Genomic DNA, 16,260 nt, shown 5'->3' on the forward strand with positions numbered 1-16,260 from the left:
TGCCTATCTCCAGCTAACGTTCCGGGCAGGGGGCGGGGTCACCCTGGACAGGTCGCCAGTCTGTCGCAGATCATCTGCATATGGTCTAATCTATTTAATAGTTACAATGGGAGCTGGCGGGAGCATGTAGATATTAAAGAAGAAGGGCCCAAAGATGGAACCTTGGGGTTCCCCATATGCAATTTTTGTCAGCTTTGATTAATAAAAGTTAACTATTGATAGAAGACTTTCCCTGACATAATCTGACATATGTTGTACAGTTTGACTGAAAATCAAACAAATCTGTTATAAGAGGGAAGAAAACTATATAAGTGTGTTCAGTTGTTGTAATCAACCTTGAGTTCATATTTACTGTTGATGGTACTAAAGCCATTCAACCTGAAACCTGGTTGGATTTTGGTGTCATGTCCACATTTGCAGCTTTTAGCCACATTTTGCATTGAGAGGATGGAATGGCCTCACTGAACTCCATTATATGGATACTGTCCCCCAGTAAAGGTGGAGAAAATATGAGACAGTAGCTCCTTTCAGGTAATACTTTTAAAATAAATATGCAACCACAGCCCCATTATAGATCTCTTTGTTTTTTCACATCACACAAGTTTAATTCATTGAAAGAGCTATTTGCATGACAATACCAGAACAAACACAAATATTTTGTTGCATTTTGAACTCTTGTTTACACGGTGACAGCGTTTTGATCACACAAAAATTCACAGGTTTAGCTCCAGAATGAAACATCGCCTCCTACAGGCTTGGCATATGCGATGCATTGTCTCCAGTGCTACTTAAGTTTTTTTTATGCTGCTGTTGTTTTCCATCCATCCATCCTCCCTCTGTACACCCTTGTCCCTTAGAAGGGTCAGGAGGGGTGCTGGTGCCTCTCTGCAGCTAACATTCCAGGCGAGAGGTGGTGTACACCCTGGACAGGTCTCCAGTCTGCCACAGGGCAATTCTGCTGTTGTATAAGCACTTTTTTTTTTTTGGGATATGCAACAAACAATATTTTCATAAATGCTGTGGTGTAAACAGTAAGTTGAATGAACATGTTCAGTCGTTTTTAATACAAGTTTATCTTGCAGCATCTTCAACACGTTATTGTCCACTGTCTGCATCATATTATTCTGCTTGTTTCCCCAGATTAGTCGAACAGTGAAACACAGTGCATGTGATGCCTCTGATATGTGTGTGCTCATGCTTCAGCAAAAATATGTTCTGAAAGAGGTATAGACATTCTAAAAACTGGACAATTTGACAAATTTACTGAAAGGACAACATGACAATGGCCAGGCAGGCTACCATGAGGCTGACAGCAATGCTATAGGAATTGCAGAAATTTCCAACAAGGACTAGTTTTGTTCTACATGTGACAACAGTCCCCTCTACTTTCCATGTATCTTGGGTTGTGAAATAAATGCCTGCTAGAAACCTGAAGATAAAGAGGGATTTTATTTTTCAGAATGATAGCGAGTCCAAACATGCTCTGCATCCGAATTCATTCTAGAAGGATGACATCAGTGAAGAACAAATAAAGTTTTGCCATGGCTGAGCCAGAGTCCAGAAATAAATTCAACTGAAAATCTGTTAGGGTTTGCAACTGGACCATTGCTTTCATTTTTTCATTCTGCATATGTTTGGTTTATTTCTGTTAGATAAATGTTTTGTAAATAATTATTTAAGTCTGCACTTACACAATGTTTCACTTCCATTTATTTATAATCATAATCAGTGTAGGGTGAAGACAAACAAAATCTTAATTGAACTCCTGCAGTTTACACATTATCCATCAGGGGGCGATAGACAACTCTCACTTTCCGAGTTCCAAAACACTGAAACTCCCATGTCTCTCTCTTTTTTCTTTTTTGTATTGAGTGTGGATCCACATTGGGAAAGTCGGGACACACTGTCCGTGTTGTAAGTTTGCAGGAGATACCACCGGGAAGCTCTGAGCTCATTTTATCTCCCGAGTCTGGGACGAATCTGAAACGGGGGCCAACGGGTCAAATGTGAGCAGTGGGTTCTGGTTGGGACCGCACAAACGTCTCCGTGCCAAAAGAAACCAGTGAGAGGGAGAGAAGCGCGTGAGGAAAAGGAGCGGAAGAGAATAGGGGCTATAAATCTTCACCGCGGTGTTTTGGTGCGTGCGCTTAGATACAAAGTATCAGAAACGTGACGTTTAACGGAGGTGAATGTAAACACGAGCTCCTCTGTTTTTTGTTCCCGCTGGACATGTTTCCGCTCCTTGTGAGCGACGTGTAGGCTGTGGACTGAGCTACTGTTCTCTGCCAGCTCTCTCTGTCTTTACTTCTCTGCGTAATTTTATTTTTGTGCTAAAAGAATACTGAAAGTTGGCGTTTTTTCCCCTGCACGCCTAGTTGTGACGAAACGTAAAATGCAAATGCGGTAAGTGACACCGGGCTTTGTTCAGTATTAAACGAGACTTCACACTGCACAAATTCTCTGCTGTTTGGATTATCTGACGAACCGCTGCATCCAGCTGTTCGCTTTTTGTTTGGGAACTGGATTTTCTGAAATAAACTTTTTTTGGCTTTGAGAATGAAGAGAAGAAAATTCTCCTGAATTTTTGTCTCTTTAGCCTTCACGTTGGGACCAGAGGAGAGCTGAGATGCAGTGATACAAGCTCAGCGTCTTACTGCTGTTAACCTAAAGTTGTGACATCACATCATTATAGAAGTAACAGTGTATGATCAAGACACCCAGAGCGCAAAGGAAGCCGACCAGAGTGCCTGCTCGTGCGCCGAGAAACGCAGCTCTCCGCCGGCTGTGAAGCAGTTCCAGGGCTCGGTCAGTTTTGCCAGGAGAGTCTCCGGAGCAGAGATGGAGGAGTGGAGACAATGCGGGCGGTGGTTGATAGACTGCAAGGTCCTGCCCCCGAACCACCGGGTCGTGTGGCCCTCGGCGGTCGTGTTCGACTTGGCACAGGCGCTGCGGGACGGGGTGCTCCTGTGCCAGATGTTGCATAACCTCTCCCCCGGATCGGTTGATCTGAAGGAGATCAATTTCAGGCCCCAGATGTCACAGGTAAGTCTGTGCAAAACAAACTTAAAAGAGATGATGGGGGTTTGGTTTACGCCCCAGACTCTGTTCTTGATTGCGCTCTCATTTTGCACTGCTCTATATAGGAGTAAATTAGAGTATCACCTGAAAAGTTAATAAAAGTGAAACTCCAGGTGATATGATTCCAACCTTTAGTTTTGTTACATTTGCTGATTAATGCAGGTAATCTAGCAATAACCTTAACATAAATGTTAGATCATGGCCATGTTCTGGTATTCACAATTATCTGATTGAATGCTGAGTTGGCAGTTGTCCAGCAAGCTGTCAGTGACACCATATATGAAAGATCATTAATAAGGACCTTTTATTATCTGGCTGTTGGGAGTGCAGTATCAATCTCCCTGTTGTAAAGTTCAGTGGAAGGAAAAAGTCCGGTACAAAAAAAGATGCCAATGACATTTAGAGCTTTATTGGAGCATTTTCACTCAGTTTTCCTTTCACTGAGCTGTTAATCAGTGTTTTTAGACACAGCACTGTTCAAAGACCTTTAGCCATAGTCTTGAAAGGGTTTGACATACGTCTCTGGGTTTGTGTATGCAAGCCCACCTGGAGATTGTGAATAAGCAATCCGTGTCCACAGCATAACATTTCTGTCTGAAATATATATATATATATATATATATATATATATATATATATATATATATATATATATATATATATATATATATATATATATATATATATATATATATATATATATATATATATATATATATATATATATATATATATATATATATATATAATTGTTCTTCCATAATATTGACTTATTTTATTAGTTTTAAGCAGTAATAATCAAGCTGAATAGCAATAAATGCTTAAAATAAATAAGCTTTTAGCTGATATCCCTTTAGATAATTTAGATTCTCACCTGGCCAGATGTCCAATGAGGTGTTCTGTAATTTGCTGTAGATGTCTGTAACACGATTCCTCCAGAGCTTCCTGTCAGATCAAGCCCACGTCTCGGTTGTTGCTGAACTGCGGTCTGTCATAATGCAATGTGCATGCAGCAATATGGAATTTGCACGATCAAGTTCAGTTTTGTTCTGGATGAAAGAAACAATTGATCACCTCTCTAGGTGTGGGCTGCGCTTTGTGTTTGCAGCAGCAGTTTTATCACAAACACAATCATGTACATGCAAACCTTTTGCAAGGTCTGAGCGTTTCATTGCCATTCACCTGTCTGCCAGAATTGTTGCCTCGTCAGCAAAATGATCATCCAGTTTTGCTGTGACTTCAGCATCGTCTCATCTGGTTCAAAGGATGTTAACTCAACTTTATCAATCAAGCCAGTTGTGCAAGTGGGAAAAGATATGTTGCTTAAAAAGAGGAAGTTACAGATTTTATTCGTTTAATCATTTACACTGAGATGTGGAAGTTGTTGCAGCTTTGCCCCCCTATTTAGACAGTTATGAGGAATAGAAACAGGAAATATTATTTCACAAGCATTTTAACGACGCTTAGAATTTTAGATAAAGAAAATAAATATAACAACTCATATTCTTACTCATATATTGCTATACCAATGCAGAAGTGTTTTTTAATTTTTTTTTTTTTACTTCATTTCCATTTTGTTTTTAAGAAAGCTGAGGAACTGTAGCATAGTTTTACTGAAATAAAAGCTTTTCTTGAATAAGATGTCAAAATGTTACTTTATAATTTGCCTATTTAAGCAGTAAATTTTAATAGTTAGGAATATAAGTATCTTTTTGTCCAACTCTGGGAACATTTTGGCGACCAACAGAAAAAATAAGAGTAAGAAATAGTTATTTCATATTAGCAAACTTACAACGAAGAAGAAACAATACTGATTACTTCAAAATTGCAATGTTATAATATATGTGCATTTAAAGCAGCAACAGACTACTAGAATCTTTTTTAAAAGATTGCACTGCTAACAGCAGAGATGTAAACATTTATTGAATTTGAGTTTATTGGGAACTGTGAGGATTATAAAGTGTATATGCTGATGGGAGACAGGATATGAAATAAAGTTACTTTCTCCACCTCAGATGCAGCAATCTGTCACTGAAGGAGTTCTCAGGTATTGCAACAGCTTCATGCATGAGAAGGCAGACATTTTTCAAGACGGTTTTATCTTAATCTCTATTTCTACACAGGACAATTCTTTTTAAATCTAACTCAATTTAATTCTTCTCAATTGGGTGAACATCAGAAAATTCTCCAAATTAAAGCTTTTTTTTTATGCCGTATATGTGCCACATTCATGACAGATATCTGTATGAAGAAGTGAAGCTTTTCATGGATGATCCTGTACCCTTAGAGTGACCTTACCACAATAGGCAAACATGTCCCTGCAAAGGAGAATTTGGGAAGAGTAAACATCCTGATATATAATTAGACTAAGATAACACATGAGCCGACGTGGTTTTGTGATTGCATTGACGTCTCTCCGTTTGTCCAGTTTCCCATTCACTTAATCTCGTTTATACTTCCAACTTCAATATGAGGAAGCATTTGGTTCCTCAGGAAGTTAACACGACCGCAGCAGTAGAGTGAAAGTGCTCTGTGGAAAATGTTTCATTCTGCTTTCATTCACTCCCCAATCTGATGTGAATGCCAGTAGGTCTCTGTTGCTGAATGTTGAGTCATCTTTGTGAGCGTTGGCTGGAATTCTGAATAAAAATTGCCAGTTTGGAGAAAATAGTTTTGATTATTCCCGTTCTTATGCCACAGAGGGAGTCGAAACGGCTATCATTCAAGAGCAGCGGGTATTTGACGGCATGTTTGTCAAATATTCTCAGCACACCTCCGCTGACCTGCTTCTGTCACAGTAATGTGTGAATATGTGTCACATGAGTCTGTCTGCTTTGCACCAGGATTCACCGCTCTCCCCTTTGCATAATAGAAAGAAAATCAAAATTTGTATTTCTAGTCATTCAGTTTAGTATAATTAAAGTTCAAGAACTTTAACAGTTTGATACTTTGATTTATACAATTGAAACTTCAAGAATCCAAAAAACGAATTGAATGTCTTGCATCTTTTGTGACTTCAAATGAGAATACACTCTGAATCTAGGGCCAAAGGTTGGAAAAGTGTCACTTTTCTGCCTGTGCTCTGAGGCCAAATGTAGCCCTCACTTATCAGCTCCAGAAGCTATGGACGTCCATGATTAGAAGGCGAAGGAGAGGATTGGATGGCATCCTTTGATCCACCCACTAATTGCCCTCCCGGTCCTTCTGAGAAAATCTGCAGTGAGGGTGGAAGAGGTGTCCTTAGTGACAAATTGGGTTAAACAAAACCCTGGCAGGAGAACGGTAGTTTGTGATTTATGATAAGGAAAAGGTCGGAGAGTGTGTGTGTTCTGATACTTGGAAACACAACCTGAGTGGCTTAACCAAATGAGAAGGATGTGAAGCAGAGGGGACATCTATCTCGCTTATAGCTTCTTCTGTGAAAGTTTTGTCAGGCTTGTAGCTTTCCATAGTTGATTTGAGTTTGGGGAATATGAGTTTAAAGGAAAAAAATGAATTAAGTGCCGATTTTTAACATGAAGAGAGGGATGATAAATGGCAAACTGCCTCCCAGTAGAGAAATTTAAAAAGCACAGTCTACCTGTAATTCTTCAAAGGCTTCTTATCTGTGGATGGACTCAGTGTTATGACTCTTATGGACATGCTGTTTTAATATTGAGCACAGAAATTAAACATTAACAAACTGAAACAATTTCCTTAACTTTTCCTACTTCTTGTTAGTCATCTACATTAATAATGCTGACAGGTGCCTTTAGTTGGCTGGAATGCTTAATTTTGTCATGAATTTTATAAGACATTTGTTAAAGACCCACTTTCTGTCTGTGGTTTGTTAAAAACGCAACAGAAAATGACAGAGCTGGTATACAAACATGATCTGGTTCCCAATGCAAAACTTGCATATCAGGTAGAAGCAAAACAACAAGCATTGCCAGTGGTCTAATTAATTCTATCAAAATCTGTATTCTGAGGAACTGCAGAGTTACTTATCAAATATGTGTAGGGAGTAGGAGATTAAGATATTTGTATGTTTTTATCTGTGCAGACAAGAGTTTAGCTGACCCTCATTTATATAGCCCAATAAATCCTTCATTGTGTTCTCATCGTTTATTCATCTTCACCTCAAGGTTGTAAACAGAAACCTAATGAGCACTGGTGTTTGCAGACTCTCAGCAGCTCAAATTGTATGAGCTGATAGTGCAGCGCCTCAAGCTGTGTCTGGGAGACGAGAGAGGGCTTTGCTCTCTGTAGCTTTTTTTGTATTTTTCTGTATTTTTTTTCGCACCTCTGATTCTTTGATATTTTTATTCTTCCCCGACCCTGTCAGTGAGGTTACTGTCAATGCCTTTGGGAGGACTAACGCAGATATGCATGTAGTACCATGCTTTTGTTTTCAGTCTGCTTGTTATGTTTGAAATTGCATGCGTGAGTGGGAAATGTTCCAGTACCTGTGTTGTGGATGTATGCCAAGCCAATCGAGCTCTCTTGAATCCTCCCAGTTCTCCGCGGGGCTCCAGATCCCACACAGCGCCCGCTGCTTCCAATCACTGCAATCGAGGTTCTTTCTTTTTTGTCCTGCTCCCACCTGACGGATTAGCTGATGACAGCAAGTAGCAAGAACTGATTTGAAATCGACCGTTACACACTTGCCTGGCAAACCAGGCTTTTCAAAAGAAATTCTTATATTTTTGCAAATAAGATGCTTTTTTTTAAAGACAGTAAATCAAATTTTAGATTATTAAAAAATAACCCAGAGCCCATTTATAAAATCACAGCCTTTTCAGACCACATCCTCCAACTTGTTACTGTGAGCTGTCAGTCAGCTATGACAGAAGAAAGTAAATGATCACTGTTATCTGAGTCTGTTCTTTACAGTCATAGCTCTGCATTGGAAGAGAAAAATCTTTAGCTTTTGAGTTAGTTCTGAAACACCATTTTGCAACAAGATATAATAATTCCATTGTTATCTGCTAAATAAACAACCTGCTGCAAGTATGCTACTTAGGCAGATTGTCTGGCTTAGTAACCAGTTAGCATCTGCTTATTGGCTACTAACGTCAGGAAATAAATAAGGCTATAGACATTAGCTTCTGAAGTACTGCTATGACAGTTTCTACTTTTGCATGAATCCATGTTAAAGTATATTTTGTGTTCAAACTATTAAAATGGATGTAAGTAATGTATTCACAGATTATTTGCTGTTTGCTTGATGACGAATAAAAATAATGGCTGCCTTCCTCGGCTAACAAAACAAAGAAAACTCACTGCTGTTTGACCCTCACAAAGTTGTGAAAGTGGCTACTGTTTTTTTTTCTCACCTGTCATAATATTGGACTGTTTTTGGTAGATAATTGAAGCTGATCTTGTTATCCTTTTTTTTTTTTTGATAAGACTCATTTATCGTCTTGTCTGGATTCTGTTTGAGGTTACAAGTGGATGTACATCACACTGTGGCTTTTAATGGCCATCATTCAGTGAGATGAGCTGGAAATCCCAGAGAGCGACACTGACATCTCAGACTAAGTCTATTTCATCCTCTCCTAATCAGTCCTTTGATCGCAACATACTCTGAATATTCTCTCTAGTTTGGATTTATAACCCTGGAAACCACATTTGATCTCCGCTGGGCTAGAAGTGAGATCAGAAAGAAGTATATCAAGAGAATAAATCCAGTGTGTTCTCACATTTTGGTTTGCGACTAGAGAAAGACGGAGGATGGCAGTGGCTAAATTGCCCAGCCACCTCCCAGCCTCCCCTAGGGGTAATTTAATCTCAGCGTTGGGTCCATTGTTGACCCGTGACCCCAGTGCTCACCGGAAGCAGGTAATACTGTTAATGGAGCTCATTAGGGATCCACACTGGTTTGAACAGCTGGGATAGTGCAGCTGAAAGCTAATGGGATTGACAATAAGGGAATGAGTCCCAGCACAGGGTTGTCTAACCTTTTTATGAAGTGATCCTGCTCTTGAGGTCACAAGAATCCTTTAAAGAGAGTTTTTGTTGCTGTTTTTTTTTGTGGCTTCAGTGACTCTTGCCATCCTTAGCTAGCCATTTCTTCAGGAGATAAAAGTAGTCTTGTTGCTGTTCTAATTATGAAACGGCAAAATATTTAGGTTTGGCAAAAACCCGCAATCAAGCTTTTAATTTCTTAATATCAGAGTTTGTGATTTAGATTGTAAGATGAGCCTCAGTTTGACACCGACAGGAGCTACAGGAATTTATTATTCAGCCATAACTCACTGACGTATGTGGCTTTAGGGCTTTAACCACATGTTTGAGCTCTGTGCTGCAACTCTCTTAAGCCCTCTCTTAACTTTTTCTCTTTTGCAAAGGAAAATCCGACCGATGAAACAGTAAAATTGCAAAACAAATAGCACAAATGCAATATTTTCTGCATGCCTGTGACTATGTTTCTGATATGCTTTATCAATTAAAGAATTAATTTATCAATTAAAGAATAAATTGTCTTTAATTGCTTCTGTATTTAATCAGGAACTCTGGCCAAAGAAGACCAGGGTTTCAAGCTTAGTGTTTTACATTACTATTAATGTATATGAAGAAAATGAAACTGAGAGCACACATCGATGTTTTCTGAGACATGATAATAGTTTCTGGATAACAAGTCATGTAGTGATGCCTGCAGCACCTGATGGGCAGTTTGAAGCTTGTCAACAACCTGCCTTGAGAGAGCCAACTGAGTGAAGTATGATGTCATGTTCATAAAGGCACACCTTTAAAATCTTCCTTTTAAATTGGTCAGATAATGAGACGTACATTTTATTATATCTATAATGTCACTATTTTAATGCCCTGCTACAAGTCAGAGTTGCCTTTATATGGTGATAGGATATAATGCCAGGAACATAAATCAGATATAGTACAATGGTTGTAAAATTGCTGATTATTTCTGCAACCATTAAGCATGAAATGTCATTATTGAGTCTCTGAAGGACCACGTCAACCATTGACAAGCTGCAGTAGTTGGTGTTTGGTTTCACTTATTTAGGGCAAACGCCTGTCATCAGGATGTGGCTTTGTTACAATCGAGCTTCTGCGTCCACATGACCTAAAAACATACATTGTAACATGGAAACAAGAGGAAAACACTAAACAGAGGAGGGCTTTACATGGCTGTGTCCAACTGCTTCTTTTTAAGATCGTGCAATTTTATTTGATCCAGATGAGACTCATCCTCTTAAAGTTAATCTGTGTGTCAGACATTTGAATGGCATTAATATTTCTAAAGGAATGCCTGGAGGGACATACTGAAAAGTGTACATCTGTATTTGTGACACTACGCTGTGACTACTGTTCAAACTATAAACTGCTGGTACTTTTGTGTACAAGCCCCCTTTTGTTGTTGCAACAATGGATATGGTATAGCATGGAGTTTAGGCCCGGATCCTCAGATGGTTATGGAAGAGGATCAGCTTTGTGCCAGGATTTATTTAAAACGTCTTGGTAGTTTAAAGATTTCATAATATCATGCAGTCAATCATTTGAAGTCTGGAGCATCTGGAGAAAAAAAAAATCAGACCAAAACACCACACAGCCTCTGCCGTGTTTAATAATTAGCATGATGTAATTGGCATTTGTGTATTTTATAAGGTAAAGCATAAGCTTTTGTTTTACTGGCATAGATATTGATTTATTATTATTTTATCTAAAAACCGTCACTGAAAGATGGACAGAAATTAAAGGTTAAAGTTCTCAAAACATTTGTAATGTAAGATTTTGCTACAATACAAGACAACTCTGTATAACATGGTGCTAACACATCAACAGCTCTCCATAATAATATGCTTTTATTAGATGTACAAACAAAATTACCCCTTGCTTCTCATTATCTGTCTGTGTAATATTTTTTATGTGCCATGCGATGCACTCCTTGTGATCTCTGAGCTGCAAGAGAAAAATATTTCTTTTTAGATTAAGATGTTTGTGAAGCAGGGAGTGTTGCGTCTCTTTTCTTTATCACTTTCATTATTAAGATAGCATCTGGTGGTATACCATAGTCTCTGATAAGAATAAATCAATACGAAGCTGTAAAAGTTCCCATTCTGCAGGAAGAATGCAGAACAGCATTAGTTGAGACTCGAATGGTAAAACAGTTAAGTAGCTGTTGTCAGTATATATGAAGTGCAAATGGATTCTCACACCTACAGTTTGGCAGCTTTGTGAAAGATGAAACTGGAGGTAAATTTTGAATTATTGGATGAAAATATTTCAATGTTTAATTGTCATTTTTAAATTCTATTAGCTCCCAAAATTGGACAATATTTTAATTATAAAACTCAATTTCTATCGGATGATAACTAATACACCAGAAAATGAAATAATTTTGTTAAAGGACAGCTGGGAGAGCTGGTAAATCGGTTCCATGTTATCATTAATATTCTGCCTTTGCAGAGGACTGCAAACCTATCAATGAAAGTGACCCTGGAAATTTGGTGTTTAATTTTTCTAAAAATTGCAAATTAGGTCTAATATGTTACCTTGCGAAAGAGTTCATACATTTTCAAACTTTCTTTTAGTCAAACCTCAATGTGTTGAACAAAACTGAACAGGGTTACTATTATTATTATTATTATTATTATTATTATTATTATTAAGAAATCCAGCTTCCTGCTGGACTTGAACTCTGTGTGTTGGAACAATCTACCACTTTCTAGTAACTATTCAAAGTTGTTTTGTAAAATCAAAAGGATTTATAGTTGAGTGTGCATGTATATTTTTCAGCTCTAATTAAACATAAGGACCTCTTTATCCCCCCAGCGAGCAAAAATAATCCTGTCAGACTTTGAGATTATATTCAGTTGTCCACACACCAGTGAAATAATGGATAAAAGTCCCCACGGAGTAGAAACCTGACTAGAAGAATTAAGAGTGTAGAAAGTTTGATGGTGGTATCTGGGAACATAAAACCGTGTTTTAGTGCTAACTAGGTTCAAAAATTGCAGAAAAACATATATATAAAGAGAATTTGATTAACATTTGGTCAGTGATTCATATTTTCTTATTTTTTATTTCTTTTTTACCTTAATAAATTGAACATATCCTCCTTTTTTCTTACTCATTTGACCTTTTTAACACTGGTGATGGTGTTTCTGCATCGTGATGCACATTGTAAAAATGTAGTCCACTGCTTTTTTCCCCCGCATATTGCACAGACTGCATGAGTCAGCCAGTCTGTTCTGAAAAACCAGACCCACATATTTTATCCATCACATTTAAAAACTCTGCTCCACCAATGCTCGTTGTACATTAATGTCCATCTTTCTTCTGTTTGCATTCCTCGGGGATGGCTTATTGTCTGAGATGTGAGTGCTTATGGGTTTTATACGGGAAACTCCAAGCTGACTTAATCCTTTGATTGAGAGGGATAATTCAAGTGATGTCATGTTGAGGCAGATTAAAGCTAAACCTCAAACTTCAGTGTAATTTATTGGAATAACCAACAGTGGGTCTCTGGTGTTCATGCAGGTTAGGGAGCTAAAACCTGCAAATATTTATACTACGTCTAAAAATGCATATAACTGTTTTTTCTAATAATTAAAACTCCAACAATACCTTAAAATGAATTAATATCTTCCTTATCTCTGCTTTTAGAGGTACAGCCAATCAACACCAAGAAAAATAAATGGTGCTGCTTTGGAAACGCTAGTCAACAGTATCAAGTAGCATTGCACCTCTCTATTTTAACTTCCCAAGCTGCATGTTCTTTCAAATGCTTCTAGTTTTCATTGACTAGATGAAAACTAGAAGTCAATGTCTGTGCTACAGACATTCAATGAATACTGAACCTTGGCGGGGATTCACTGTAAACACAAAGTGAATAAAATCTAAAATGGTAATATATAAAATACCTAAGACTTGTCCTTATGGCTTTTTTTCTTGCTTTATTCCTCCATAAAAGTCAGACTTGTGGAATTTGTGAACTATCTCTGATTTCTCTGTTGTGGTTCTTGTGATGATTTTTAGACTTCACTGATTTTCTTTATCAAACCTCTAAGACCTTCCAAGAACATCTGTATTTGTATAGAGATTAACTTCCACACAGGTAGACTCTTGTCTACTTATTAGATGTCTTTTGAAGGCAACTAGTTGCATAATAGTTTATTTATGGGTATCATATTAAAAGGGGTTAATGCATACACACACCCAACTTTTCAGATTTGGTACCATTTCTTGTTTTCCAATACTCTTCACAGTTATTTAGTATGTATGTATGTAATGTATTCCATTACCTTATGAAACTGTGGGGAACTTGCCAGTTAGAGGGAAAATTGACCCTCCATGGCAACATGCAGCCAGCTTCGAGGAACACTGAACCTTATGGTCACCGTCTGATTTATAAAGTGGCTCCATCTGCATAGTGGTTGTTGAGGGGGTTCATTTGCATGGGCATGCAGCGGAATGGCGCCTGAATGTTTCCGGTGCCAGCCACGCTTTGCTGGGCACCGTCACTCCGCGGAGAAATGGGAGAGAAGAGGCCACAGTGCTTCCCTCTGTCAGAGCAAGACAGATGGCTGAATCTTTCTCCTGTAGTTCTTCTCAATCATAGGAAATCAAAATGGTTTGAAGTAAGTTGTGTGATTTTTCCAGCAGTCCATTTCTGCCTGGCCTTGGCTGCCTTTCTGCTTTTATTGACCGCCGTCTTGAACAACATTTACCCTGTGATATGAGGACTTTGCTAGTCTAGTTTGTGGTGGTGTTGTTGTTGTGGCAGACTGCTTGTGGCTGTTTCCTGCTGACCGAGAGCAGATAACGATCTGGGCTGGGGGAGAGGCAAAGCATTCAAATCATAACCCCCTCTTCTTCTTCTCCTTTCTCACAAACACGGGGAAAGATAAACAGTTTCATATTTTTTTCTATCTCTTCTCCAAACGGAAGCAGATAACACGCTCGTCATTGCCTGGTGCCTCCTAAGAATAGCTGTGTTTATTAGGGACTGTAGCACTAGATTTTGTTTTTTTTCCCAAGGCTTTTGCCACTGAACTGCCACAAGAAGCACCAATATCCCATTACTGACATGTATTGATCATATCACATAATTAGCTGTGGGATTGGAAGGGCACAAAGGTAGGGTTGCAATGTTACACTCAGTCCCGTAAAGGGCTGGTGCTTATTGATCTCCCTTGTTAATCATGCAAACAAAGTGGAACAGCGTTGTGGGTTAGAGGGAGCGGAAGAGCTTATTTCCTCACGCTCCATCTGTGGGACGCTGCTTTGTGACTTTTAATTTAAACTTCTCCCAGTTGCCGTTTTGATGCTTTCTGTTTAGTCCTCTAAGCATTGTGCTTTGTACTTGTTTTTGGCTATGAAATTATTTTGGATATGTGCAGGAAAAAAAGTACAATTAACCCTAAAATGATACAGCATTTTGTTGTACACAAGCAAATTTATCATTTTGACACTACCTGAGTTTTTTGGAATTATGACTTCATTTTGTGCTAAAAATGTTTCACCATACTTTTCTGACAGTTTATTAAGCTTCCCTCAGATGTATGGGGATATATGTTAGGTTAAGGTTTGTTGAATATTTACACAATACATAAACATGGTTGTTTAGAGAAAATGGACATTCGTCCATTCGCGCTTTATTAATAGCAGCTTTTTTTGTGGAATGTAACTGGAAAATTATTCAGAAAAATTCATGGATTTCTTCGCAGAGCAAATGTAAAATATTTGAAAGCACCATTCATTTCGCTTGGTGCTGATTGACTGAACCCTTAGATGTGGAAATAAGGATGACTGTACATGTTATCTTTTGCTGCAGTGCTACAGTAGCCTTAACCTATGATGAGATTTTTAATTATTAAATCAGATAACAAAATATTAATTTATTTTTTATTTTATTTTTTGTTTGTTTTTCATTTGGAACTGATCTGAGCTTAAGGTTGTCTCACCACCTGTATCCCATCCTGGCCTAGCGTGGGCATATGTTACCAATTCAGATATAGTGCTATAAAATAATTTTTTTCCTCTCCTCTACTTTGCTGTTGGTTTAGGAAAACACTTAAAATTCATGTTGTTTTTTTTTCCCGTCGACTAATCAGACTCTTTCAACACTAATAAACTGCTCAGCATGAATTTCTGGCTGGGAGTTTTGTTATTAGATTTAATCCAATTTCTCACATAGTAAATTAGTTCGATGAGTGATTATAGGCTTAAAGAAGCAAACCCCATAATGCAGTGCAGGGATAAAACGCCTCTCCGCCAACTCCAACTTCTGAATCATCCTCAAGGACACGCACAACACAGTAAAGCTAGTGTGGGCTTTAGAAACGTAATAAAAAAAAATCCCATGATGGACAGCTGCTGGAACCTGTCGAGAATAAACCCACCTCATCAGACAGCAAGATACCTTTTTGTAATTAATGTATCATTTTTGCATACTAATGAGCTAATTGTCAGTAATGGAGGCCAGGGAGAAATTTAATAGAGATGACTCAGATCTGATTGCAATAATGCGACAATAATGACAAAACAAACCCCTTCACAATGACACCGTCTGCAAAACGTCACATTATATCTTCAGTTGTACTCATTTTAGAAATAATAAACTTCAGAATAATTGTTTCAAGCTGCAGAGTCTGTAAAACTTGTATCCATACTGCTGAAACTATGGATGTAGATAACACTGATTTAAAAAAAGCACCCGCTGTTAAATGTTTTTTATGTGCTGTAAGTACACGTTCGAAAAATGTATAAAAAAACAGCAAAACAAGTGACAATCTTCCCATAATAAGCTTTACTGCTCTGAAGAGTCATTAATAATTCATGAACGAAGCCATAACCATCTGTGTGCTGAGAGACTGAGAGGAGTTGCACTAAACAGCTCAATGAAATAAGTTTCCTTTTTTTAGCCAATTGAAACCAAGAACATATAATGGCATTTTAAAGCTGTTTTAAACTATTTTTACTAGCCATTAGCACATTTCTATCTTCAATAGCTACCATCTAAATTGTTAGTTGGTAAATATTACAAGTCATCTTACCTTTTTGAGACACAGCTTTTGCAGAACAAATGCAAAATTTGTGAAGTAGCACTCCCTTGAAACTAAATGAGCTGATTAATTGGAGGAGCAAAGAATTGGGAATTATTGTTGGGTTCAAGACGATGTAGAACTACATGAATGAAGACGTGAAATCCACATCTTAAACATATAGGCTATTTATTAT

General features: G+C 38.0%; 1 protein-coding gene across 9 annotated transcripts in view; it reads left to right on the top strand.

Moving 5' to 3' along the window:
- The first annotated feature begins 1,810 nt into the window (after positions 1 to 1,810).
- The window catches only part of vav2 (vav 2 guanine nucleotide exchange factor), a 200,641-nt gene continuing 186,191 nt past the window's right edge, over positions 1,811 to 16,260 (top strand). For 5 of the 9 annotated variants that reach the window (XM_044144485.1, XM_044144490.1, XM_044144487.1 and 2 more), the window contains exon 1: positions 1,811 to 3,042. In XM_044144485.1, coding sequence (XP_044000420.1) covers positions 2,839 to 3,042 — 204 coding nt within the window. In that variant the 5' untranslated portion in view covers positions 1,811 to 2,838. The remainder of the gene's footprint in view (positions 3,043 to 16,260) is intronic. The other 4 variants (XM_044144486.1, XM_044144488.1, XM_044144493.1 and 1 more) reach the window with 2 other exon arrangements.

This window comes from Gambusia affinis, linkage group LG17 (genome assembly GCF_019740435.1).
Source record: "Gambusia affinis linkage group LG17, SWU_Gaff_1.0, whole genome shotgun sequence".
NCBI lineage: Eukaryota > Metazoa > Chordata > Actinopteri > Cyprinodontiformes > Poeciliidae > Gambusia > Gambusia affinis.